Here is a 27,756-nt window from a genome sequence, read left to right as displayed (position 1 = left end):
TTGGTGGTGGTTCCGCTTATTCCCCCGATGAAAGATCAGGGAGACGACTGTTCTGAACAACAGTTACAGGACATTTTAGATTTAAACTGGTATTTGGAAGTCCGGAGGCGATTCTCAACAACTATCGCCACATTGTTGTTCCGCCTTTCTTGGCTTCAATGGACTTCCTCGATGATTCGCAGCTTCCTCTTACTTCAAGAATCTTCCGAACTACGGTTTCGTTTTTGTCTGCGCAATTTAATTTCGGCACAAAATGTTTGTCAAAAGTGAACCTTCGCCACTGGATATCTCCTTTCCGGCGATCAATTCAAGATTCAAACAAGCTTTGGTCTTTTTTTTGGCCACCCGATATCGTCAATTTTCGTTAAAATCTTTGTTCGTAATCCCTTTAGTATAGAGTAAACAAATTTGCTCTTTCGATGCAGGAGAAACGCATACACGTTCGATTGTTTTGGTCGGAGTGGAACCGATACTTTCCGCCATTCGATTTAATTCAAATGTAATCTGAGACACCAGTTGCAAGTCACGCCACTCCTCATTTTTGGCGCGAAACGCAAATGAAAACCCTTCAAGCGAGACAAGTCGACCTCTCGCGACTTCGTTGCTCGCTCGGCCGCTTCGCGGCCTAACATCTTCTACCCCGCTTTGCGGCCTAACATATTCTACCCTGAAATTCATGAGGTCGACTTGTGGCAAGTCTATAAATCATACTGAGTGTTTTGTTAGTATACCCAAGCCGAGAAGATTCGTTCACAGCAAAGCCCAAACAGTGTTCGGAATCGCAAACTATTTCTTAATAAACATCAAGTACTCTAAGAACATTTGAACGCGACTTTCTGTCGAGATTCTATAACATTTTCCTAGTTTTTATCTCACCATACGTTTTTAAAGTTGGCCAGACAAAGTCAGCTTTGATAATTCGTTACCTAGACAACCAAGATGACTTAAGGTGGCTCAAAACAGTTTCCAGCACTTTCCAAGACTTAAATATTGATGGGCCGTTATAACCACTCTTTATTAATTGATATTGCAATCATGGTATCAAAAAACTGCTCAATCATCGGTGAACACGTTGTTACCATTTTTTTGACACAGTAGATTACAGTAGCAACAGTATAACTTGTTTTGAAAAACACCCTTAATAATAGCTTTGAGGGCATATAATTCAAAAACGGCATGGTGATTTTTTTTTTTTTTATTTACATTATCGAATTTTGCTATGTAAGATAAGACGCGACTCTTGGCAAAGTTTAAAAAGATCTGTATATAGGATTCAGAGCCACCTTTAATTTTCAAAACTTTAAGGTGGTTCTGCATCCCATGTATAGATTTTCTTAAAACTTTGCCAAAAGTTGCGTCTTATCCTGCTTATCAAAATTTCATGATATAAAAAAAAATTACCGTGCCGTTTCTGAATTATAAGCCATGATGGGACGCAGGGAACTTCTACTGTAAGTACCGCAGACAAATGGTAGGAAATTTTCCTAGCATTCCTTACATACTCTCACTAGGGTTCTTCGTCTTGCGGCCAGGGAAAGCGTCATAATCTGTTTCAGTGACATGTCGATGATATTAAATAAAAAATAAACCAGAAAGGGCCGATGGAATATGAGACAAGCTTTAAAATGAAGTCACGATATTAATAGTGTTTTAAAAGTAAATAGTGTGTTCGAGTCATTCCCGATGCTTTCAAATGATGGCGGACTCCACCGACGCCAATAATCTGGAACAAAGCAAGGTCATTATATATCGGATCCCGTCTAAACGCACGTGAAGAAAAACTTGGGCTCGAAAAAAACGTGAGCGGACAAAACCGGGGAATGCCGATAAATCAAGAAATCCCGCAATGATGAACGAATTACAGACAATTACACAACATGAACCTTCCTCTGCTTCTCCCCCTGAACCAAGTTCAGATCTACGAACTGAACTTAAAGATACCAAAGTGCTTACCAATGGATGTTGAGCGGGGCGAGCAGACGTAAATGTCTTCTTTACCCAATAAAAGCCATCACAATAAACTCTGAGCTTGCATCGAGATGCTTGTCCGGGCGTAAGGGAGCGTTTGATTAATCAATCTAACACAGATCTTAAGGAATAAAAACCCAGATGATCGGGAATACTTGTCTGAGTATGTACGTCGTTGGCAGTGGGAGCCACTTGCAGTATTATCATGCTCGGCAATTGAAGTTATTGTGTAGAAGATATCGCACAATTACACAGTCGAGGGCAAAAAAAAAACAAAGCGCGAGGAGAAACTTAGTACATGGAGCTAAGATAGATTGTCAGTGCTTTAGTAGACCATGCACAACTACCAATGGCTTAGCTAATCGCTTGGCCAATGGCTCCTACAGCCAACGAATCGTAAAAGTCCGTAAGTAACGACCTCCGAAAGAAGTGAGCCCACCCCCCATCCCCTGAAAATAGAGGAACTAAGGTTCAAAAGTATAATTATTTTTTCAATCAATAACCTGAATAACGTAGGATAAACTGATGACGATTCAACGAGGGAAGGTATAGCTTATTCCGTAGGAGGCGTCATGAAGCGCCCTGGTGAAACAAACTCAGCAAAATTTTCATCAAGTAACAAGAAGGTACTAACAGGACCTTTTCTTCGAATTGAAATTACTAAAATTGACAACTTTGCATCATTATTAACAGGCATGTTAATTGAAGGCATGTTTTGCATCAGCAAAAGCGCGCGCGAAAACAGTGTTCGGCCACCTTAAATGGTTCACAATAGTTGAACAGTGTTTTCACTCTCTGCTAGCCTTATCTGTTGTCATTTCCAAGTTCTTTTTCATTTAATATTAACTAAGCTTTTCCAGTTTTGCTGAACTTGTATTTTTTCTTTTGTACTCTTGCCTTTTATCGAACGTTTGGTAGCCTTTAATTAAGACGTGCCTTACAACATAATACATAAATAATTCAGTACAGGCCATCAGTAAACAACATTGAAGTTATTGAAATCAGTTAAAGCAATTAATGGCAATAAGAAATAGTTTAATGATGGCAATGTCATTAATTGATTTGAATCAAGTAACTCAGCTGACCAAAAAGCAAATATAATTGCCTTTTTAATTCCTGTGCTGATTTGCGAGAGTCACTTTTTTGATCATTCTGATAATTAGATTGAAAATAGTCCTTCTCGAGATTAAGTATCACTGTGCTAAAATAGCTTTACGATACCAAGAAATTCGAAGAGTATTTTTGGTTTTTGACCTTGATATAGCTGTATCTGTAGCCCTTGAATCTGAGTTGTGAAGAAACATTAAAAAAAAGATCGGGAACTTCTGGTTGTGTCATATTCCACAAGAAAGCATTACTGCTAGTCTTTTAATTCCCTGCTCCAGACAATTTTAAATTGCTGTCTGTCTTGTTGATTTAACAAAGGCTTTTTCGAGAGCTTTTTCGTGATGTCGATTAAATAGAACACTTCAAGTGCCACGTACTGCCAATAAAGTCCTACAGCTGTTCAAGCAAATTAAACCGTAAATACGAACGGCAAAAGAGAAGTTCATTATGAGAAGTTTTGGTAGCATCCGAGAGAGGAAGGAAGCTGTATTCATAATGAAGTTTCTTGCAACCCTTCTATTCGTGAGCTTCTTGCTTATTCAAACTGGTAAGAAATGAAATTGTCATGATTTCTTTCTAGGAGTATGTTTTAGACCTTACAAAGAAGGTCTTAAATTTTGTTTAAAATCGCCGTCATCTGGGAACTCGATCGACACTAAGCGGTTCGATTAGAGGGAGCGAAAAGTAACAATGAGCAACTTTGCATGCATGCATGCATGCATGTATTTCTAAAGATTTTGAGAAAATCTACAGGGAAATACCAATTTTTGGAATCATCAACGGAAACTGAAATTGGTTCGAAAGATTGCGACTTTTGAAAAATCGAATGTAAATTTCTGAAAAGTCTCTAAAAATATTCGTTTGGATAACTGAATAATTCGAAAACATGGGAGTCCACTGCTTTGTTCCTTATTCATTTTAAAAATTTAATTTATTATGTGATGAGAAAATAGAATAGAGCAGGAAACGTAAACTTGCTTCTTCATGTGTTACGGACATAACTGGGAAAGCTCAGCATTAATGAGCAAAGCTAGACAACATTTCGTTGAAAATGCTTCATTGTCGTTCGATATCCGTCTTCCTATTGATTTATACCTGTTACACCTGTTTTCCATTAATAAATACAAATTGCAGAACAAACTCTGTGCCTATATTTACCTTTTTTAACAGTTTGTCAGAGCATACTGAGGACATGCAGGATATAACATAAGCTTGATGACTCAGAATAAGCGTGATGACCTGTCACACCTGCTTTCGATCAGCATACACAAATTGTCGAGCAAACGTTGTGCCTTTATTTGACATTTTTTTAATAGTTGATCAGATGATACTAAGGACAGGTCATACATGTAGGATAACATAAGCTTGATGATTCAAAGAGATTAAGAAGCGTGAAAAATATGTATTGAAACTGTACTACCGTTTTGATGACCACCAATCTTGACCAATCTTTCTTTTTTGCAATTTTGATGTACAACAACAGCAATAATCTTTATTAGCTTACCTACATAAATTGCATAGAAGGTATGAGAAGGAAAGAAGTTAATTTTATAAAATAAAAAGAAAAGTTTTAAGGAAAAATATTGACGGTTATTGTTAATTTATTTTTGTTGCTGTTGTTGACTAGGGAACGCCAATGGATCTATGTCGTGTTTAACATGCTTAAGTTACACCTCCATGGCTGACTGTATCGAAAACCAAATAGGACAAATCTGCGATGAGGAACAAAATCGTTGCGCAACATTGGCCTTATCTTTCTCTGGTATAGACAGTTTCTCGAAAGGATGCTTTGATGACATCTCCTGTGAGGAATACCAGATTCCAGGCTACTGCGAGCAGATTTTCGGCGGTGAATGTGAAATAACTTGTTGTGAGAACAGTCTCTGTAACTAAATCAGAGAAGGACAAAACAGTGATTAGTGTGTGCTTTTACTTTCACTGTAATATATACTGACATGGAAAATAAACTCAAAATGTTAAATTTGATTTTCTTGTTTTAGTTTGGGCTTGGGATGCGAATGCACAGAGTAAGATAGACAAGAGAAAACAAAAGTAAATAAATGGAGATACGACAATCACAGACTGAGTAACAAGGAGAGTTAACCTAAAACCGCACGCTTAAACTTTTTTTTTTCGTTTTGTTTTGTTTCGTTTTGTTGTTTTTTATTATTATTATTATTTTCTTTCAAGAAAGCTTGCCTCAACTTCAAAAAAAAACAGAATGTTTTTTTTCATTTGTGATAATTCGTTTTGTTTTTGGCCCTTGAAATTCTTTTTCGTGAATATTCATTACGGTCTCCAAAACAAAAACCAGTCCGACTTCAGTGTATTTCCTGTTGACACACATTTGACATCGGGACAATACATTTTCTCCCTCCTACTGAATGCAGATTGGGTAATTCAAGTTTTAGAGGCACTGGCTGTTTGCAAGGCAAGTCTTGCATCATAAGTAGCTGCTAAATCGAAAATTGGTTACTTATGCTCAGATTCATTCCATTGCGTTTTGAAATAACACAGTTTAGGTGCAGGTACCACTCCAGGAGTTTACCGATCGAGCCGGCTATGTTCGTCTCTGAATCCGCTGTGCAACAGGATCTGTCTTTATTGCGATATACTGGCGTGACTTTTCTTGGATAGTGCTTCTGGTGTTATTTTATAATTAGACACTAAGGTTACCTGGAATCGATAGAAAGCAGTTCAATGAGACAGCACTGGCAAAATAGCAGCAATACAATAACTCTATTTACTGGAAAAACTCAGAAGAAGCAACCGCTTGCACTTTCCCTTTGTGAATGTCAATCGTGGGAACAGATAAAAACCAGGTCTTCCCACCATGAAGTTACCGTAACTTCAATGCCACGCAGTAAAACATTTTCACAGATTTTCCACCAAAAGTCTTGTTGAAAACTCTTGACATTATATAGATTTCTGTGAAAATGCTTTCCGATTTAAAATCTCGTCTGGTAACGCTTAATGTTTTCCCGTTATAGTGTTTATTAACTTCGTTTAGAAAAACGATGGACTTTTTTTAAATTAGATATGTGACAAGAGTACATTTTTTTTTTCAAAAAAAAAAAGGTGTACGTCGTATACGAATGGGGTAGCTATTCTGTCAAAATGGTATGCAAAAGGTGAACGGTAGCACATCCGCCCGAAACCTCTTAGTATAAAACTTTTTAAAGTACACACTCGGAGAATTAAGCATACTGTGAAAGAGCAAATTTTATGCCATTAAACTATAGAAGCTGCTAAACCAAACCAGCCCTTGCCTTGAAGAGACATTTCTGAAAGAAATTTCAGGGGATTTAGATAGGTTATATCGTCGAAATTTCTCATTGTCGACAGGAGCCCATGCACCGGAACTTCCATATGTATCATACCCTTAATACAATCCTTTCCCGTGTCTTTTTCGTTTAAAGAAACAGCATTTCCCGCCACAAAAGGCATTTTTTCGGTTGCTTACCGTCTGCGCTCAATTTCAACCCTAAAAGAATGGCGGATGATGTCAACGGACAATCCCGTGTCGTTGGCCTGTTTTTTCCTGAACATTTGGCGCAACTAATGTCTTCACCTTAGAGCTTGCAGTAAATCATATAGACTTTCTGAAAAGTCCTTCGTCTTGTTTAGTCAGTATCCGCCGGACGAAGGACTTTTCCTGCTTGATTGCCGCCAATTTTAGCGACCCAAAAACGGGTCGCTGCGCTTCAACCAATCAGAGGTCTCCTGGATGTCCCTTGGGGACCAAATTGTCAAACTATGCGCAACAAAACGTGACTTGCGGTTAAATTCAATATGGGGTCGACTGCGAAAGCCATTAACGAAGCTTCAAAGGCCAGGGGATATCATGTATTGCGTGAATACCAGAAGAAAACAGTGGAAGCATATCTGTCTGGAAGAGATGTGTTTGTTTCTGCACCAACCGTGGCTGGAAAAGTTTGACTTTCGAGCTGGCTCCGTATGCATTTGATTGTTTGAATGGAGATCAAGCGAATAGCAACTCCATCGTCTTGGTGGTGGTTCCGCTTATTCCCCCGATGAAAGATCAGGGAGACGACTGTTCTGAACAACAGTTACAGGACATTTTAGATTTAAACTGGTATTTGGAAGTCCGGAGGCGATTCTCAACAACTATCGCCACATTGTTGTTCCGCCTTTCTTGGCTTCAATGGACTTCCTCGATGATTCGCAGCTTCCTCTTACTTCAAGAATCTTCCGAACTACGGTTTCGTTTTTGTCTGCGCAATTTAATTTCGGCACAAAATGTTTGTCAAAAGTGAACCTTCGCCACTGGATATCTCCTTTCCGGCGATCAATTCAAGATTCAAACAAGCTTTGGTCTTTTTTTTGGCCACCCGATATCGTCAATTTTCGTTAAAATCTTTGTTCGTAATCCCTTTAGTATAGAGTAAACAAATTTGCTCTTTCGACGCAGGAGAAACGCACACACGTTCGATTGTTTTGGTCGGAGTGGAACCGATACTTTCCGCCATTCGATTTAATTCAAATGTAATCTGAGACACCAGTTGCAAGTCACGCCACTCCTCATTTTTGGCGCGAAACGCAAATGAAAACCCTTCAAGCGAGACAAGTCGACCTCTCGCGACTTCGTTGCTCGCTCGGCCGCTTCGCGGCCTAACATCTTCTACCCCGCTTTGCGGCGTAACGTATTCTACCTTGAAATTCATGAGGTCGACTTGTGGCAAGTCTATAAATCATACTGAGTGTTTTGTTAGTATACCCAAGCCGAGAAGATTCGTTCACAGCAAAGCCCAAACAGTGTTCGGAATCGCAAACTATTTCTTAATAAGCATCAAGTACTCTAAGAACATTTGAACGCGACTTTCTGTCGAGATTCTATAACATTTTCCTAGTTTTTATCTCACCATACGTTTTTAAAGTTGGCCAGACAAAGTCAGCTTTGATAATTCGTTACCTAGACAACCAAGATGACTTAAGGAGGCTCAAAACAGTTTCCAGCACTTTCCAAGACTTAAATATTGATGGGCCGTTATAACCACTCTTTATTAATTGATATTGCAATCATGGTATCAAAAAACTGCTCAATCATCGGTGAACACGTTGTTACCATTTTTTTGACACAGTAGATTACAATAGCAACAGTATAACTTGTTTTGAAAAACACCCTTAATAATAGCTTTGAGGGCATATAATTCAAAAACGGCATGGTGATTTTTTTTTATTTACATTATCGAATTTTGCTATGTAAGATAAGACGCGACTCTTGGCAAAGTTTAAAAAGATCTGTATATAGGATTCAGAGCCACCTTTAATTTTCAAAACTTTAAGGTGGTTCTGCATCCCATGTATAGATTTTCTTAAAACTTTGCCAAAAGTTGCGTCTTATCCTGCTTATCAAAATTTCATGATATAAAAAAAAAATTACCGTGCCGTTTCTGAATTATAAGCCATGACGGGACGCAGGGAACTTCTACTGTAAGTACCGCAGACAAATGGTAGGAAATTTTCTTAGCATTCCTTACATACTCTCACTAGGGTTCTTCGTCTTGCAGCCAGGGAAGGCGTCATAATCTGTTTCAGTGACATGTCGATGATATTAAATAAAAAATAAACCAGAAAGGGCCGATGGAATATGAGACAAGCTTTAAAATGAAGTCACGATATTAATAGTGTTTTAAAAGTAAATAGTGTGTTCGAGTCATTCCCGATGCTTTCAAATGATGGCGGACTCCACCGACGCCAATAATCTGGAACAAAACAAGGTCATTATATATCGGATCACGTCTAAACACAAGTGAAGAAAAACTTGGGCTCGAAAAAAACGTGAGCGGACAAAACCGGGGAATGCCGATAAATCAAGAAATCCCGCAATGATGAACGAATTACAGACAATTACACAACATGAACCTTCCTCTGCTTCTCCCCCTGAACCAAGTTCAGATTTAAGAACTGAACGTAAAGATACCAAAGTGCCTACGAATGGATGTTGAGCGGGGCGAGCAGACGTAAACGTCTTCTTTACCCAATGAAAGCCATCACAATAAACTCTGAGCTTGCATCGAGATGCTTGTCCGGGCGTAAGGGAGCGTTTGATTAATCAATCTAACACAGATCTTAAGGAATAAAAACCCAGATGATCGGGAATACTTGTCTGAGTATGTACGTCGTTGGCAGTGGGAGCCCCTTGCAGTATTATCATGCTCGGCAATTGAAGTTATTGTGTAGAAGATATCGCACAATTACACAGTCGAGGGCAAAAAAAGAAACAAAACAAAGCGCGAGGAGAAACTTAGTACATGGAGCTAAGATAGATTGTCAGTGCTTTAGTAGACCATGCACGACTACCAACGGCTTCGCTAATCGCTTGGCCAATGGCTCCTACACCCAACGAATCGTAAAAGTCCGTAAGTAACGACCTCCGAAAGAAGTGTGCCCACCCCCCATCCCCTGAAAATAGAGGAACTAAGGTTCAAAAGTATAATTATTTTTTCAATCAATAACCTGAATAACGTAGGATAAACTGATGACGATTCAACGAGGGAAGGTATAGCTTATTCCGTAGGAGGCGTCATGAAGCGCCCTGGTGAAACAAACCCTGCAAAATTTTCATCAAGTAACAAGAAGGTACTAACAGGACCTTTTCTTCAAATTGAAATTACTAAAGTTGACAACTTTGCATCATTATTAACAGGAACGCATAAAAAGAACGTTTAATCATATTGAAATTTAACACTGGACCAAAGTAGTTAAATATTTATAAAGCAGACTAACCTAGCAAGGCATCATGAACAGTAAAAGTAGTTTAAGGTATCTTACATCGCGGTCTAGATATAAAATTGCCCACCCATGTGCCAGCAACATAAATTTGAACTGGACTGAAGAATTTCTAAACGATTTATAAGAACTCAGTGTTTTTACGAATTACACCCACAGCCTTAGAGGAATAGAGCCCTGTTCTTGTAGAATTTAAAACAAACAAACAACAAAAAACAACAACAACAACAACACCAGGAAGAGATAATCACAGTAGAGGTCATTTGCATCCCCTCATGGGGTGAGAGATTCTCGCCCATATCAACTTTCTTTTCTCTCCTAAGTTCTCGCACGTTTAGAGATGCGCCACACTCGCGTTTTAGGTGCGGGGATCCCAACCAATGCTTACCTAACATTTTAAAGGTGCAACTTTTAGCCCTCCCCAAATCTACACCCGTGTATTTCACTTGTGGAAGTCTATCGATTTGGACAGTGCTTGGTAAGAGATTCTCGCCCATATCACCTTTCTTTTCTCTCGTAAGTTCTTGAGCGTTTAGAGATGCGCAACACTCGCGTTTTAGGCGCGGGGATCCCATCCAATGCTTACCTAACTTTTTAAAGATGCTACTTTTATTCCTCCCTCAAATCTACACCCGTGTATTTCGCTTGTGGAAGTCTTTCGATTTGGACAGTGCTTGGGTGAGAGACTCTCGCCCATATCAACTTTCTTTTCTCTCGTAAGTTCTCGAGCGCTTAGAGATGCGCCACACTCGCGTTTTAGGTGCGGGGATCTTAACCAATGCTTACTTAACTTTTTACAGATGCTACTTTTAGCCCTGCCCCAAATCTACACACGTGTATTTTACTTGTGGAAGTCTGTCGCTTTGGACAATGCTTGGGTTAAAGATTCTCGCCCGTTTATATCTTTTTTTCACTCGCGTGTTTTTAAGCGTTTAGCGATGCGGCACACTCGCGTTTTTTATGTGGGGATCCCAAACTATGCTTACATGGCTCTTTAAACATGCTAGTTTTGGCTCTCCCCAAATCTACACAAGTGTACTTCACTTGCGGAAATCTATCGATTTGGACAGTCCTTGGGTTAGATATTCCTTTCCATGTCAATGTTTTTTTTTTCTTCCACGTATTCTCTAGTGTTTAGAGATGCGCCACACCCGCGTTTTAGGTCCAAGGATTCCAACCAAGCTTACCTAACTTTTCAAAGATGCTACTTTTAGCCCTGCCACAAATCAACACACGTGTATTTCATTTGTGGAAGTCTAACGATTTGGACAGTGCTTGGGTAAGAGATTCTCGCCACTATCAACTTTCTTTTCTCTCGTAAGTTCCCGCACGTTTAGCGATGCGTTTCGCCATGCGTAAGTTCTCGCGCGTTTAGAGATGCGCCACAATCGCGTTTTAGGAGCAGGTATCCCAGCCAATGCTCACCTAACTTTTTAAAGGTGCTACTTTTAGCCCTCTCCCAAATCTAGACACATGTATTTCACTTGTGGAAGCCTAACGATTTGGAAAGTGCTCGGGTGAGAGATCCTCGCCACTATCAACTTTCGTTTCTCTCGTAAGTTCTCGCGCGTTTAGAGATGCGCTACACTCGCATTTTAGGTGCAGGTATCCCAGCCAATGCTTACCTAACTTTTGAAAGGTGCTACTTCTGGAAGTCTGTCGCTTTGGACAATTTGGGTTAAAGCTAACATTCTCGCCCATTTATATCTTTTTTTCACTCGCGGGTTTTCGCGCGTTTAGCGATGCGGCACACTCGCGGTTTTTGGGTGAGGATCCTAAACTATGCTTACGTGGCTCTTTAAAAAATGCTAGTTTTGTCCCTCCCCAAATCTACACAAGTGTATTTCACTTGTGGAAGTCTAACGATTTGGACAGTGCTTGGCTGAGAGATAATAATAATAATAATAATAATAATAATCAATATTTAAACAGGGTGACCCCTTCAGTCGCAGGACTGGTATCAACGGGGGCCCTGTATAACGTAAAATAAAAAGAGCATGTATAAATAATATATATCTATAAAAAAACTAACTACTTTAAAAGATACGCTGAAATGTTTCTCGCCTATATCAACTTTCTTATCTCTCGTGAGTTCTTGAGCGTTTAGAGATGCGCAACACTCGCGTTTTAGGTGCGGGGATCCCAACCAATGCTTACCCAACTTTTTAAAGGTGCTACTTTTACCCCTCCCCGAAATCTACCCACGTGTATTTCACTTGTGGAAGTCTATGCATTTGGACAGTTCTTGGGTAAGAGATTCTCGACCATATCAACTTTCTTTTCTCTCGTAAGCACTCGCCCGTTTAGAGCTGCGCCACAATCGCGTTTTAGTTGCGGTGATCTTAACAAATTCTTTCTTAACTTTTTAAAGATGCTACTTTTAGCCCTTCCCCAAATCTACACACGTGTGTTTTACTTGTGGAGGTCTGTCGCCTTGGACAATGCTTGGATTAAAGATTTTCGCTTATTTATATCTTTTTTTAACTCGCGTGTTTTGGCGCGTTTAGCGATGCGGCACACTAGCGTTTTTTGTGTGGGGATCCCAAACTATGCTTACATAACTCTTTAAAAATACTAGTTTTGGTCTTCCCCAAATCTACACAAGTGTATTTCACTTGTGGAAATCTATCGATTTGGACAGTGCTTGGGTTAGATATTCCTTCCCATGTCAATTTTTTTTTCTCTTGCGTATTCTCGCGTGTTTAGAGATGCGCCACACTCGTGCTTTAGGTGCAAGGATTCCAACCAAGCTTACCTAACTTTTTAAAGATGCTACTTTTGGCCCTCACCCAAATCTAGACGCGTGTATTTCACTTGTGGAAGTCTAACGATTTGGAAAGTGCTTGGGTGAGAGATTCTCGCCACTCTCAACTTTCTTTTCTCTCGTACGTTCTCGCGCGTTTAGAGATGCGCCACAATCGCGTTTTAGGTGCAGGTATCCCAACCAATGCTCACCTAACTTTTTAAAGGTGCTACTTTTAGCCCTCCCCCAAATCTAGACACGTGTATTTCACTTGTGGAACTCTAACGATTTGGAAAATGCTTGGGTGAGAGATTCTCGCGAGTATCAACTTTCTTTTCTCTCGTAAGCTCTCGCGCGTTTAGAGATGCACCACACTTGCGTTTTAGGTGCGGGGATTTTAACCAATGCTCACCCAACTTTTCAAAGATGCTACTCTTAGCCCTCCTCCAAATCTACACACGTGTATTTTACTTGTGGAAGTCTGTCACTTTGGACAATGCTTGGGTTAAAGATTCTCGCCCATTCTCGCCCTTTTTTTTTCACTCGCGTGTTTTCGCGCGTTTATCGATGCGGCACACTCACGTTTTTTGTATAGGGATCCCAAACTATGCTTACATGGCTCTTTAAAAGTACTGGTTTTGGCCCTCCCCCAAATCTACTTAAGTGTATTTCACTTGTGGAAATCTATCGATTTGGACAGTGCTTGGGTTAGATATTCCTTCCAATGTTAATTTTTTTTCTCCCGCGTATTCTCGCGCCTTTGAAGATGCGCTACACCCGCCTTTCAAGTGCGGGGATCATAACCATTGCCTACTTACCTTTTTAACGATGATACTTTTAGCCCTGCCCCACTGATCTACACACGTGTATTTCACTTGTGGAAGTTTATCGATTTGCACAGTGTTTGGCTTGGAGATACTCACCCATATCAACTTTCTTTTCTCTCCTAAGTTCTCGAGCGTTTAGAGATGCGCCGCACTCGTGTTTCAGGTGCGGGGATCCCAACCAACGCTTACCTAACTTTTTAAAGATGCTACTTTCAGCCCTGCCCCAAATCTACACACGTGTATTTCACTTGTGAAAGTCTAACGATTTGGACAGTGCTTGGGTGAGACATTTTCTACCATATCAACATTCGTTTCTCTCGTAAGTTCTTGAGCGTTTAGAGGTGCGCCACACTCGCGTTTTAGGTGCAGGTATCCCAGCCAATGCTTACCTAACTTTTTAAAGATGCTACTTTTAGCCCTCCCCCAAATCTACATCCTTGTATTTCACTTGTGGAAGTCTAACGATTTGGAAAGTGCTTGGATGAGAGATTCTCGCCCCCATTTAAAACTTTCTTTTCTCTCGTTAGTTCTCGCGCGTTTAGAGATGCGCCACAATCGCGTTTTAGGTGCAGGGATCTTAACCAATGCTTACTTAACTTTTTAGAGATGCTACTTTTAGCCCTGCCCCAATTCTACACACGTGTATTTTACTTGTGGAAGTCTGTTCCTTTGGACAATGCTTGGGTTAAAGCTAAGATTCTCGCCCATTTATATCTTTTTTTAACTCGCGTGTTTTCGCGCGTTTAGCGATGCGGCAGACTCACGTTTTTTGTGTGGGGATCCTTAACTATGTTTACATGGCTCTTTAAAAATACTAGTTTTGGCCCTCCCCCAAATGTACACAAGTGTACTTCACTTGTGGAAATCTATCGATTTGGACAGTGTTTGGGTTAGATATTCTTTCCTATGTCAATTTTCTTTTGTCCCGCGTGTTCTCGCGCATTTAGAGATGCGCCACACTCGCGTTTCAAGTGCAGGGATCCCAACCATTACCTACCTACCTTTCTAAAGATGCTACTTTTAGCCCTGCCACAAATCTACACACGTGCATTTCACTTGTGGAAAACTATCGATTTGCACAGTGTTTGGTTTGGATATTCTAACCCATATCAACTTTTCTTTTCTCTCGTAAGTTCTTGCGCGTTTAGAGATGCGCCACACTCGCGTTTCAGGTGTAAGGATCCCAGCCAATGCTTACCTAACTTTTTAAAGATGCTACTTTCAGCCTTCCTCAAATCTACACACGTTTATTTTACTTGCGGAAGTCTAAAGATTTGGACAGTGCTAGGGTGAGATATTTTCGGCCATATCAACTTTCGTTTCTCTTGTAAGTTCTCGCGCGTTTACAGATACGCCACACTCGCGTTTTAGGAGCAGGGATCCCAGCCAATGCTTACCTAACTTTTTAAAGGTGCTACTTTTATCCCTCCCCCAAATCTGCACGCGTGTATTTCACTTGTTGAAGTCTAACGATTTGGAAAGTGCTTGGGTGAGAGATTCTCGCCACTATCAGGTTTCGTTTCTCTCGTAAGTTCTCGCGCGTTTAGAGATGCGCCATACTCCCGTTTTAGGTACAGGTATCCGAACCAATGCCTACCTAACTTTTTAACGATGCTACTTTTAGCCACGTGTATTTCACTTGTAGAAGTCTATGGATTTGGACAGTGCTTGGGTGAGAGATTCTCGCGTAAGTTCTCGCGCGTTTAGAGATGCGCCACACTCGCGTTTTAGGTGCGGGGATCTCAACCAATGCTTACTTAATTTTTTAGAGATGCTACTTTGAGCCTTTCCCAAATCTACAGACGTGTATTTTACTTGTGGAAGTCTGTGAGAGAAAAGAAAGTTGATTTGGGCGAGAATCTCCAACCTAAGCACTGTGCAAAACGATAGACTTCCACAAGTGAAATACGTTTGTGTACATTTGAAGGAGGGCCAAAACTAACATATTTAAAGAACCCCGTTAGCATAGTTTGTGATCCCCACACCAAAATCGCGAGCTTGCCGCATCGCTAAACGCGCGAAAACACGCGGGAAAAAAAAGATATAAATGGGCGAAAACCTTTAACCCACGCATTGTCCAAAGCGACATACTTATACAAGTAAAATACACGTGTGTAGATTTGAGAAAGGGCTAAATCTAGCATCTTTAAAACGTCCTGTAAACATAGTTTAAGATCCCGATACCGGAACCGTGAGTGTGGCGCATCTCTAAACGCGCGAGAACTTACTAGAAAGTTGATATAGGCGAGAATATCTTACCCAAGTACTGTCCAAATCAATAGACTTTCACAAAAGAAACACACGTGTGCAGATTTGGAAGACGGCTAAAAGTAGATTCTTTAAAAAGTTAGGTAAGCATTGGTTGGGATCCCCGCACCTAAAACGCAAGTGTGGCGCATCTCTAAACGCGCGAGAACTTACGAGAGAATAAAAAGTTGATATGGGCGAGAATCTGCAACCCAAACACTGTCCAAATCGATAGACTTCCACAAGTAAAATACACTTGTGTAGATTTTGGGGGAGGGCTAAAAGCAGCATCTTTAAAAAGTTAGGTAAGAATTGGTTGGGATCCCCCCCACCTAAAACGCGAGTGTGGCGCATCTCTAAACGCGCGAGAACTTACGAGAGAAAAGAAAGCTGTATATGGGCTAGAATCTCTCACCCCATGAGGGGATGCAAATGACTTCTACTGTAGGCACCTCTTCCTAATGTTTTTTTTTGTTTTTGTTCTTTGTTGCTTTTTTTTTTCTTAATTTTATGAGAACAGGGCTGTATTCCTCTAAGGCTGTGGGTGTAATTCGTAAAAACACTGAGTTCTTGTAAGTCGTTTAGAAATTCTTCAGTCCAGTTCAAATTTATGTTGCTGGCACATGGGTGGGCACTTTATATGTAGACCGTGATGTAAGATACCTTAAATTATTTTTTCTGTTCATGATGCCTCGCTACGTTAGTCTGCTTTAAAAATATTTAACTACTCTGGTCGAGTGTTAAATTTCAATATGATTAAACGTTCTTTATATGCGTTCCTGTTAATAATAATTTTAGTAATTTCAATTTGAAGAAAAGGTCCTGTTAGTACCTTCTTGTTACTTGATGAAAATTTTGCGGGGTTTGTTTACCAGGGCGCTTCTTTCATGACGCCTCCTGGAATAAGCTATACATTCCCTAGTTGAATCGTCATCAGTTTATCGTACGTTATTCGGGTTATTGATTGGAAAAATAATTATACTTTTGAAACTTAGTTCCTCTATTTTTAGGGGATGGGGGGTGGGCTCACTTCTTTCGGAGGTCGTTGCTTACGGACTTTTACGATTCGTTGCGTGTACGAGCCATTGGCCAAGCGATTAGCCAAGCCATTGGTAGCCGTGCATGGTCTACTAAAGCACTGACAATCTATCTTAGCTCCATGTACTAAGTTTCTTCTCGCGCTTTTTTTTTTTGCCTTCGGCTTTGTAACTGTGCGATGTTTTCTACACAATAACTTCAATTGCCGAGCATGATAATACTGCAAGTGGCTCCCACTGCCAACGACATACTCAGACAAGTATTCCAGATCAACTGGGTTTTTATTCCTTAAGATTTGTGTTAGATTGATTAATCAAACGCTCTTTTACGTCCGGACAAGCATCTCGATGCAAGCTCAGAGTTTATTGTGACGGCTTTCATTGGGTAAAGAAGACATTTACGTCTGCTCGCCCCGCTCAACATCCATTCGTAAGCACTTTGCTATCTTTAAGTTCAGTTCGTAGATCTGAACTTTGTTCAGGGGGAAAAGCAGAGGGAGGTTCATGTTGTGTCATTCGTTACATCATTGCGGGATTACTTGATTTATCGGCATTTCCCGGTTTTGTCCGCTCACTTTTTTTTCCTGCCCAAGTCTTTCTTCACGTGTGTTTAGACGTGATGCGATACATAATGACCTTGTTTTGTTCCAGATTATTGACGTCGGTGGAGTCCGCCATCATTTGAAAGCATCGGGAATGACTCGAACGCACTATTAACTTTTAAAGCACTATTAATATCGTGACTTCATTTTAAAGCTTGTCTCATATTCCATCGGCCCTTTCTGGTTTATTTTTTTATTTAATATCATCGACATGTCACTGAAACAGATTATGACGCCTTCCCTGGCCGCAAGACGAAGAACCCTAGTGAGAGTATGTAAGGAATGCCAGGAAAATTTCCTACCATTTGTCTGCCGTACTTACAGTAGAAGCCCCGTGCGTCCCGTCATGCTGAGAGCTATAATTAAGGGTGTGTTTATCAGGTTATACTGTTGCTATGATGAAATTTTGTGTTACGAAGATGATAACAACGTGTTCACCAATGATTGGGCATTTTGTTGATACCGTGATTGTAGCATCAATTTATAAAGAGTGGTTATAATGACCCAACATAATCTTAATCTTGAAAACTGCTTAAAACTGTTTTGAGCCACCTTAAGTGGAATCGCTTCGCATTTCCAAAGAAACATAGAAGTTTAAATAACGCTTTCCGTCAAAAATCTGTAACAATGTTTCCAGCTGTCAGGATTACAGTCACTGCGTAATAGAAACCATCCACGATACAGTCCTTTGAAATGTTTTATCTTTATTTCATCGATAAATAATCGATGTATAAAAATCTCTAATATTCAGTAGCAGAAATGAAAATGTGCTTTTTTTTCACTCTTTAAAAATGAACATTGCCTTCATACAAGAAGTCGTCGACAGTCTCAAATCAGCGAGGAAACCACCGTTTGCAAATTTGGGAAGCTAAAGGTGCATTTGACATAAAGTGAAGAAGGTTTTCCTCAATTGTTGTTGGTGGACTAACAATTAATTTTTGGAGTAATTCAGTGTAATAGTCCAGGTCAACTCCATGACTGGGCTATGCAGATAACATATGTCTTCTATCTCAGAAACTGCAACATATGCAAACCAAGACCGACCATCTGGCACTGGTTGCAGAGAAAACTGGCCTTAGGATCAGCAAAGGAAAGACCAAGGTCATGAGAATCAACAGCAGACAGCGGGAGAAGATCAAACTGAAAGATATGGAACTGGAGGACGTTCATAGCTTTACATATTTAGGGAATATCGTCACATCAGACGGATGAGCAGATGAAGATGTAAAAAGCATTGCAGGATAGGCAATACCATAAGACCAGTGTGGAACTCAGCATCAATATCCACAAAAACCAACCTACGAATCTTTACTACCAATGTGAAGTCAGTTCTTCTATACGGTTTCGAGACCTGGAGAGTTACAAGTTCCATATCAAACAAGCTGCAAACCTTCACTAATCAATGTATGAAAAAGATCCTAAAGATGGACTGGCCAGAGAAAATCCGTTACAGGGAACTTTGGGCAAGAACAGAGCAAGAATGTATTCCAGCAGAGATTGCCAGGCGCAAATGGAATTGGATTGGCCACATATTGCGCAAGCCAACATCTTTCACAACCAGATAGGCCCTAGAATGGAATCTGCAGGGTAAAAGGAAGATAGGAAGACCAGTGAAAACCTGGAGGGGGTCAGGAGAAGAGGAGCTCGAAGAACCCAACATCACCTAGAATACGGCAAAAAGAACAGCCGCGAACAGAGTCAGCTGGCGCAACATTGTAACCGCCCTTTGTTCCACCAGGAACGTAATGGCCTAACTACTCAGTGTAACTATTGGAGAGCTTAAAGCAGTGTTGTAACTTATATCGGAGTTGGGGATTGGAACTCATAACCCTGTGCGACGCTGACGATACTGATTCAAACGCGGCGATTTTCAGGTTCCTACACCAGTCAACTGCCCACTGAAAATACAAAATGGTCGTCAAAGCACCACTACACTTGTATTTTTATCTAATTTGATATGAGACGGTGGCACCGCAAGTTCGAATGCAACCTCGTTCCCAGGCTCTCTCTTTTTCCAACGACAAGGCTGGCAGAGGAGAGAGAGAGAGCCTGGGAACGAGGTTGATTCGGATGTAGCAAAGTGCCCCACGCATTCCTGTTCCGTTCTGCTACTGTTGCACGCAGTAGTTGAAAAAATCTAACTTTCCTACACTGTTGAGTGTTTCAATTTACGGAACACAATGGAAAGGTTCAAGAATGAAGCTCGGCTGAGCAAATATTCCTTTAATAGCATTCGAAGAAAGTTGTGTCGAGCGTCGTTATCATACAGTATTAAAGAATGGAACCACACACTAAGTGATACGCAAAACAGATTTCAAGTGCAGAAAGCTAAATGCCTGACAGCTATTAACATTTATAAAATGTTCGAGTAATTGCGCGCGCTGTGATTGGTCAGTTCGAGTTCATTAAAGCTCCATAAAGCACTCTGCTTACGTCACGCGCGTGCATTATAACTCAACATATGCACGCAAGCTACGTCACGAAAATTTTGCCCTGGACAAAATTTGAGAATCAGCTAGTCCGTCCGCCATTATGGCTGAAGAATTTCCACGGTTTCAACTCGGGTTCGAATTCCTGAACGCCGAGAAAAGTAGCAGCGTTAAGGAGTCTCAAAATGAGGCACCTGTTCCAAAGAAAAAACGGTTTGCAGAACTGACAGAAGCGGAGAGAAACCGGCTTTTGGTGGAAACGCAAGCAAAGTCTACGAAGAGCTCGACAAATTGGGCAGTAAACGCTTTCAAAGGTATGAATTTACGTAAACATGACTACAATCCAATACACATAATTTAATTTAAAAGGCAGAATGACGAAAAAAGCAAATTAAAATGCTTCCTAAATAATGAGTTATACTGGCTTATCTACATCTTTGTCAACAAAAAGCAACATTTCACTTGTTTATACAATTAAATGTTTTCTAGCAGCTGTCTCATTTAACAGTTAACCACTCGAAATACGCTTGCAACACTTAAAGGCTGAGTTGGAAAAAATGTTTTCTTTTCCTAGAATGGGGTGCACAAAAAGTTCCGGTGCTGCCAAAACTAGAGGAAATGAGCGACGAACAACTTGACAACAGTCTGTCACAGTTTTATACAGAAGCACGAAGCAAAACGGGTGAAGAGTACAGCAAGTCGTCCTTAATTACGTTCAGAAATGCAATAGAGAGGCATTTGAACAACCCACCTTATAACAGAAGTTTGAAGCTAAATTCTTCAACGTTTTCAAATTCCAACCGTATGCTGAACGCCAAAATTAAGAGCCTGAAACAGCAAGGGAAGGAAAATGTGCAGCACAAAGAGGCCATGCCAGTTGACGACTTGCAGAAATTGAAAGCTGGTCCAGTATTAAGCCTTGCAAATCCATGGTCTTTGCTGAGAAACGTGTGGTTCCATGTTGTTCTCTACTGGTGTAGAAGAGGTCGTGAAGGGCAGAGAAATTTGAAGCCGACGAGTTTTGCATTTGAAGTAGACGAGCAAGGCAAGCGCTACGTTACTATGACCCACGACGAGACCACCAAAAACCATCCCGGTGGACTTCAAGACCGATCCAGCTTTGAGAAGACGGCTCGTATGTACGAAACAGAGAGTGAGAACGACGGCTACCGAGCGCTGAGCTTGTATATCTCCAAGCTGAATCCGAAATGCGAGGCCTTATTTCAGCAATCTCGACGCGACTGGAATGAATCCGCCATCACACCCGAAATCTGGTACGAAAACCGCCCGCTTGGTGTCAACACTCTTGGAAACATGATGAAAGAAATAAGTACAAAGGCCAAGCTTTCCAAAGTTTACACAAATCACTGTGTTCGGGCGACAGCAATAACCTTGTGGTCTCAAGCCGGTTTGTCAGATCGCCACATCTGCCACATTTCGGGACACAGAAACCCGAATAGTCTCCAGCATTACAATTCTCGTCCGTCGTCTATCCAGCTCAGGAAATGTAGTGATGTCTTGTCTACTGCTCTACAAGGGGCCGACCAGACAAAACAGAAATCTCCACAATGCGATGAGCCTTTTAGTCAGCCAAAAGCAGCAGAAGTATCAGGCAGAGTGGTTGAAACGCACAGCCGATCATCCACCACAACGATCCACAGCGAAATGCTTGGCGGCATGTTCAATTCTTGCACAATCGGTTCAATGCAAATCAATCTTTATCCTCCTCAGAGCAAAAGTCAGTGAACTGGGGAACTGCTTCAGCTTTCGAAGATTCTTTTTGCTGTAATAATTTCTTTAGAACCGTTCTGACTTTTTTTAGAAAACGTTTGTTTCTTGCCACAAAGGGAACGGTTTTACTTTTCATTCAGCATTTAAGCCAATAAAAAGAAAGCATGTACATGTAAGGAGAATACTTATTTTGATTAATTAAAATTCGCAATCCTTTTCTTGTTTAATATGTCTTTATGTTAATGTGATGGTTTACATTTTATAAAAGAAATAAAAAAAACTTGCCCTTCGTGCATTGTTGAGTTATATAAGCACTTGGGAATTTTTAAGAATACTCGAGAAGTGCGAGAAGCACTCGGCTGCGCCTCGTGCTTCTCTATGCACTTCTCTCGTGTTCTTAAAAATTCCCGCGTGCTTATATAACTCAACAATGCACTCGGGCGCGTTTTTTATTTCTATATTAAATGAGAGTTTCAACTGATTTGTAGCGAGCTGTAACTTCATATTTCTGTTCCAGATTTATTACCAGTAGACCTTGACAGCTAAAATATCAAAATTGTTGGCAAAATAGACAACAACGACAAGAAAAACTTATGTGCTGAACGTTAGCACACAAGTTGAGTTTATTGCAAAACTTGTTTCAAGTGTAGGAAATGATATTAACAATCTAAAAATCCCTGTTGTGAAAGTGCACTGAGGTATATATTGCCTTTGTCACAAATGACAAATAAAAAAATAAATGAAAAATGAAGAATTGAGATGCAAACATTCTAGTAACGTCAGTGGAGCATTCCAAACAATCAAGTCTTTATTTTGTTCTCTTCAGGCTGCTGTAGCGCCATGGTTTGACGACTGGAACATAATATTGAGCATGAACAAAACACTTTTAAAAGATATTGGCGCCATAGCGTGTACACTCTCTATTGTCCGAGGTTGATGTCGCGAGCTTTGAAGCACATCGAAACACAAGTTTAGGCTTAAAGTGAAAGAAGTAACATGGAAGCTATATTTCGTACGGAGAGCTCGGTCTTTGGCGAAGAACAGTAAACAAGCGTAAGTAACAAATTAAAATTCACAAAGTTTGGACTTTGCAGGACGTACAAAACTGTTTCAGTCGATAAATCAAAAACAAAAAGCAGTACAGACCACTTAAAGGTCTTTGAAATGCAGTAGCCAGTTAATCATCACAAGTTGAGCATCTTATCATATCTTCGCTTTGCTACTGGTTAATTAAACTAAACTTTTACACTCCGGAATCACGAAAAGAAGAGCTAGCCTCCTACACGGACACTCCTTGGGCTCTCCACGCCATGTTCCTCCCCAACAAATGTTCCGCGAACCCAACGTTAAGAGAAAGTGAAGAATGCACATTAACTGAAGATCATAACTCTGTTTCGCTCTCCTTTAGCGTAATCTGGAGCTCAGTTGTGGAACAACTTACCTATGTCATCTCATCTCATCTCATCTCATTTCATCTTATCTTATGTTATCTCATCTTGCCTTTCCTTGCCTTGCCTTCCCTTGCCTTGCCTTGCCTTGCCTTGCCTTGCCTTGCCTTGTCTTGTCTTCTCTTGTCGTCTTGTCTTGTCTTGTCTTGTCTTGTCTTATCTTATCTTAACTTGTCTTATCTTAATCCCGATCCCTAATAATCAGGAGTTTCATTAGGCGCCACTTTAGTCACCCTGATATCAATATATCACCTATCCTTTGTAAAGGGAATGGGTTTTTCATTTGACTTACAAAACATACACAAAAGATTGTTTCAACCACCCCAGGTCCCTTTAGTCTGTTCGAATATGTGAAATTTTTGCGCCCTAAAACCTTTGTTCCTGCCTTTGAACATCATGTTCTTTCAAAGCTGTAAAGAAAATTTTAATTATCTCAAGCTTAATTATTTTATCTTATCATAACTTTCAGCATCATGTCTTTCCAGGATCTCTTTGGAGCCAAGCATGGAGCCGAAGGTGGTGTACTGTACCACAGGATTCCTTTTGAAAGCTACACTGATGATTGGCAAAACTCAATGATAGAGATAGGCGATTCTGGCTGGGACGAATTCTTCTTTCTGTTCTTCCACCCAGACGGCGACTTATGCGTGGTACCGCCAAACGAAAGGCAGTATGCTGGCCAACTCGTAAAAGCGACGCCCCTCTCCTCTCCTATCACTCAGGCACAGGATTGGTTAGCTAACGCTGCGTTAGTTGCCCTGTGTAATTCTGATTTTTGGCGGGCATTTGACGAGTTTGATTTTCTCTTCTTCGATCCGGAAGGAAAGCTATATGGAGTCGAAGGAAATAAGCTTTATTCAGGACTACTCCAATCAAGCACACAGAAGCAATGGCTTGATTCCGCTAAACTGCTTGGAACAAGTGGATGGTCCTCCTTTAACTTTCTCTTTTTCGATCCAGAGAGGATCTTATACAGTCTGAAGAACGGTAAACTTCATAAGCGGAGTCCGCCCACAGATCCGACTGACGACTGGTTAGGAACATCCGAACTTATTTGTACGACGGGCTGGAGAGGGTTCTGGTTCCTCTTCATTATGTCTAATGGCGAATTGTATGTCGTCGCCGAAGAAGGAGAAAACTTGGACAAGGAAAGCTTGTACAAGGGATTGCCCCCAACTCAGGGCATGCCCTTTGATAAGTAGCTGGCTTCCTCGAGCACGACGCTTATTGCTAAAGATGACTTCAACGTCATGCTATTCCTGATGTCTCCCATTAAGGTATGGGTCCCCTATCTTGTGCTTCGCCTTCGCTTGGCTGAAAGAATTTTCGCTACCAATCGCAACGGCCCAAAAATGTATGTCCAGGCTGAACTTAGCAACAGCTATGGCCAGTTAAAACGTGGATATATTTTATTACTGCATAAATCTGTTTTCTGATAAAATGAATGGCAAGGCTGAAAATCATGCAAAAAACAATGAAGATGAATATTTTACCGATGCATGCTTAAAAGATTTTCCTGAACTTATCCCGTTTAATTTTTGTTGATATTCAGTCTATTGCTTATGAAAAATACAACCGAGGATTATCCGGAAGGCACTCAGCATTTTCCCGTGGAAGATTAAAGAACATTTCTGCCCAGAAAAAAGATAGGATAGGAAAACTGCTTGAAATAAAGTCTTTGAACTCTTTCGCGATCGTAGAGTGCTCGTGCGAGTATGCTGATCCAAGATGGTAAAAACAGCTTTATAATTAACTAGGGTTTTCTTTTTACCATTGTCCTCAGGCCAGAGGACCCTCAAAGATAGAGGACCGAGATTCTACGAGCTTTATTAATAGTGAAAATAAACTCAAGGTAACTAAATCCCACCAGTAATGACGTTTTCTTTGACGGTATAATACCAGTTTTCTGTTACAAGCAGCGTAATATTTTACATTCTAGGCTAAACTCTACCTACTCTTGGTCATAATAATTATTTCAGTATTACTTTCTGTGGTGACGATTTTTATTGGCAAAATACTTTTATGCTGGAGAGCGTGATTCGGACTTGCACAGCCTAGATGAGATAAATCACCCTCTCGACGACGAAGTCATCCTCTCGGACACCTTAGACTGAAGAAACTAGCCTTTTTTGTCATTTTGATAAAATGAACATGCTACAGAATGTCTATTTTGTAGCATACGTGATTGCCTGAGGACATTTTTACAAAAACTTGAGTAATTCTGCTGTCCCCTTAGGCGACTGTTCTGTTTTGTTACGGTTGCTAAATATATAAGTGTTTACAGCGTGAGCAAAAATTAAACGCCTCGAGGCTCTGAAAATACTGGGCAACATTAGACAAATGGCAGTGATGGACGCTAAATGCAAACTCTGATGTTTTATTAATTCAGTCTGTTTCTTGGACTCTGCCCTTCGGGAAAATTTGAATCGCCGAGGCCAGGAATATGTTGGAATAACGAGAAAAACAAAACATCACGTCTTTTATCCACATCCGACGAACTTAAAAAGACTTTCAAAATTCTGCTGTATGGCAGAAACAATACCGCCAAAAACTAGAAATAAAAACGTTAGGTTAAAGGACTAAAGAATCTTAAATAAGCTGTGCATCAGCACACGTTTTTCGACACTGGTTTCTGCGGACGATAACAAAAATCATACAAAGAGGGCTTTTGCAGCTTTTTAATGGCTAAAGTTTCTCAAAGCCCAAGGTGCGCACTGAGAAGCGCTCAGCTGCAGAGCGAATTGTCTTAAGTCTACCAAAATGTGAAGGCTTCGCAGCCCGTGACTTCCGGTCAGCCTCACCACCAGAGATTGTCTCAAGACTGTGTTTTCCTCGGCCAGGCTAAATCTTCTGACGTCTACACTTCGTCGCCCTGCCCATCTAGCATTTCAATGGAATGTAGTTGTTCGGATTGGAGCACTGAGGATTTTGTGGAAATAAACTGATATTTGCAGTTGTCTTTTGGGATAAAAATGATTGCAAGAAGGGTATATTTATCTTATTGCACGACGAATCTCCCGGGTCATTTTCTCTGTGAAAGGCGGTACTCCTTGTGCCTGTTTGAATGTTTCCTTGATCATCCTTGTACTTAAAGGTACAGCAGGCAGCGGTCCACATCACTTTAGGCACATTCGCGGCATAGTCGTCTTCCTGCTGGTAGTCACTGAACCCTTCTTTACCAAAAAATCTTGCTTCTGAGGCTCCGTAAAATGTCGACGGTATTGCGCCAACCACTATAAACGATTGAACATGCTGAGCTCCACTCAAAGCACAGTTATTTTGGCCCCACTTAATGAGGCTGCTTTCACATTGTTGCCATGGACCAGAATTAAAGCGTCCAAACTGAGGAACAACGTTAGTGTAGGTAAACGTTGCCAGCATCCTCTCCTTTTCTCCTCTGCCATATTGTGACGCTATCAAATGTCCTTTATGTATCTCTGCTTTTAGGTCTGGAGCTGGCAGACAAACACTAGCCTTTCCTGTGTTCTTGACCACTGTTTTCTTAGCTGACGTCTATTTCTTATCAACAACACTTTTTTTGGTCGCTTTGTTTTTATAACAAAGATCTCGCTTAGAGGAATTTTTGTAATCTTTGCCTTTTTGTTGATATATCCTGTTTAGTTTTGCGCTTTCTCGAAAACGTTTCGGTCTAGCGCCAGCGCTCGCGGCTGAGAGCTGTTCACCCGTCATAACAGTAGCTGCGTAAAGTGGAATTTGACTATTGCAGTCAAACAGGATGGCGACTGTACCATCTTCACACAGATATGCCAGGTTTTGTACTTGCACGACATACCCGAACTGTTCCACGCCCGTTGGCAAGTATTGAGCTACGTTAGGCTGAGGTTTTCCATGCTCGTCACAAGCGTTCATTATGTTGCACTCACAGCCTTGTAAGCCACTTACATTTGAACATGGCCACAAATTGCCAACGACTACAAGGACAAATACAATTGCAGTATATTTGCCCATTACTGGTTTTTGCAACAAAATACGTTGTTGGCTGATTGATTACAGAATTGTAAAAGATATGATATCAGTTCCAACTTAGTTTCATTTAATCCCGGGCATTAAACAATTACAAGGAATGACAAACAAGTGCCTAGCGTGCTTGAATACTGATGAACTGTCAATATAGCTATTATGCAAGCGGAACTGGCTGAAGTGGCTACACCCCAGCTCTAAGAAAAACAATCCTGAAGAAGTAAGCGTAAGAGAGATTAATTGTTGCATGGGGCAAAATCATTGAGCTCAGCAACATTCGAAGTGTTTTTAATCGTTGTTACCAGAGACTCTGTTGTTATCAAAACCATTGTCAGTGCCAATATTCGTCATATTGGCAGTAACAAATACTGCCTCAAGACTAGCCGTGCATAGTCGGTATCTTTTCTTCGTTTGATACCCCGGGTAATTAGATTGGAAGGTGAGTAATACATCCACGTTTATTACCGAGCTTGGTTTATTGGTCTTGTTTCATGTCAACTGATATTCGCTTTAACAAGGCGGTAAATAATTCAGTTATGCAGTGTTCTAATATCAGAACCCAAGAGAAAATGAGAGAGCCTGGACTGGGAGCTGGACTGGACTGGACTGGGAGCCTCCCTCTCTGTCCCTCATTTTCTCTTGCAGAGCCTCACTGCCCACTTCTTAGAAAATAACCCCTGCAGTGCTGTTGAATTCTCGTTAAATTGTTGAGTACCTTCATTTCTCGTAACCCTGACATATTTTAACAAAGCAAGCTCAGTTAAAAGGAACACGGCTAAAGTGTTGAACAATTCACTAGGTTGAAGTTGAACAGATTACGAAGAAAGTTGTGTCGAGCGGGTTTATCATACAGCATTAAAGTATGGAACCACACACTAAGTGA

At 40.7% G+C, this 27,756-nt stretch overlaps 3 protein-coding genes across 3 annotated transcripts; 2 read left to right on the top strand and 1 right to left on the bottom strand.

The window, feature by feature from the left end:
* Positions 1–3,522: 3,522 nt before the first annotated feature.
* On the top strand, positions 3,523–5,172 carry LOC145469642 (uncharacterized). Its single transcript, XM_081453403.1, has 2 exons — positions 3,523–3,622; positions 4,703–5,172. The coding sequence occupies exons 1-2, from the start codon at positions 3,523–3,525 to the stop codon at positions 4,966–4,968; spliced, it is 366 nt and encodes a 121-aa protein (XP_081309529.1). The 3' UTR covers positions 4,969–5,172.
* Positions 5,173–19,816: 14,644 nt separating this feature from the next.
* On the top strand, positions 19,817–21,459 carry LOC145473006 (uncharacterized). The gene is made up of 2 exons (XM_081455010.1): positions 19,817–20,027; positions 20,288–21,459. The coding sequence occupies exons 1-2, from the start codon at positions 19,817–19,819 to the stop codon at positions 21,457–21,459; spliced, it is 1,383 nt and encodes a 460-aa protein (XP_081311136.1).
* Positions 21,460–25,246: 3,787 nt separating this feature from the next.
* LOC145472991 (uncharacterized) lies at positions 25,247–27,211 on the bottom strand. The gene is made up of 2 exons (XM_081455009.1): positions 26,426–27,211; positions 25,247–26,341 (listed from the first exon to the last, which is right to left on the bottom strand). Exons 1-2 carry the CDS (start codon positions 26,859–26,861, stop codon positions 25,773–25,775), a joined length of 1,005 nt encoding a protein of 334 aa, XP_081311135.1. The 5' UTR covers positions 26,862–27,211; the 3' UTR covers positions 25,247–25,772.
* Between the last annotated feature and the right edge of the window lie 545 nt (positions 27,212–27,756).

Source organism: Orbicella franksi, chromosome 2 (genome assembly GCF_964199315.1).
Source record: "Orbicella franksi chromosome 2, jaOrbFran1.1, whole genome shotgun sequence".
Lineage (NCBI taxonomy): Eukaryota > Metazoa > Cnidaria > Anthozoa > Scleractinia > Merulinidae > Orbicella > Orbicella franksi.
This window is presented reverse-complemented; position numbering and strand designations above follow the sequence as displayed.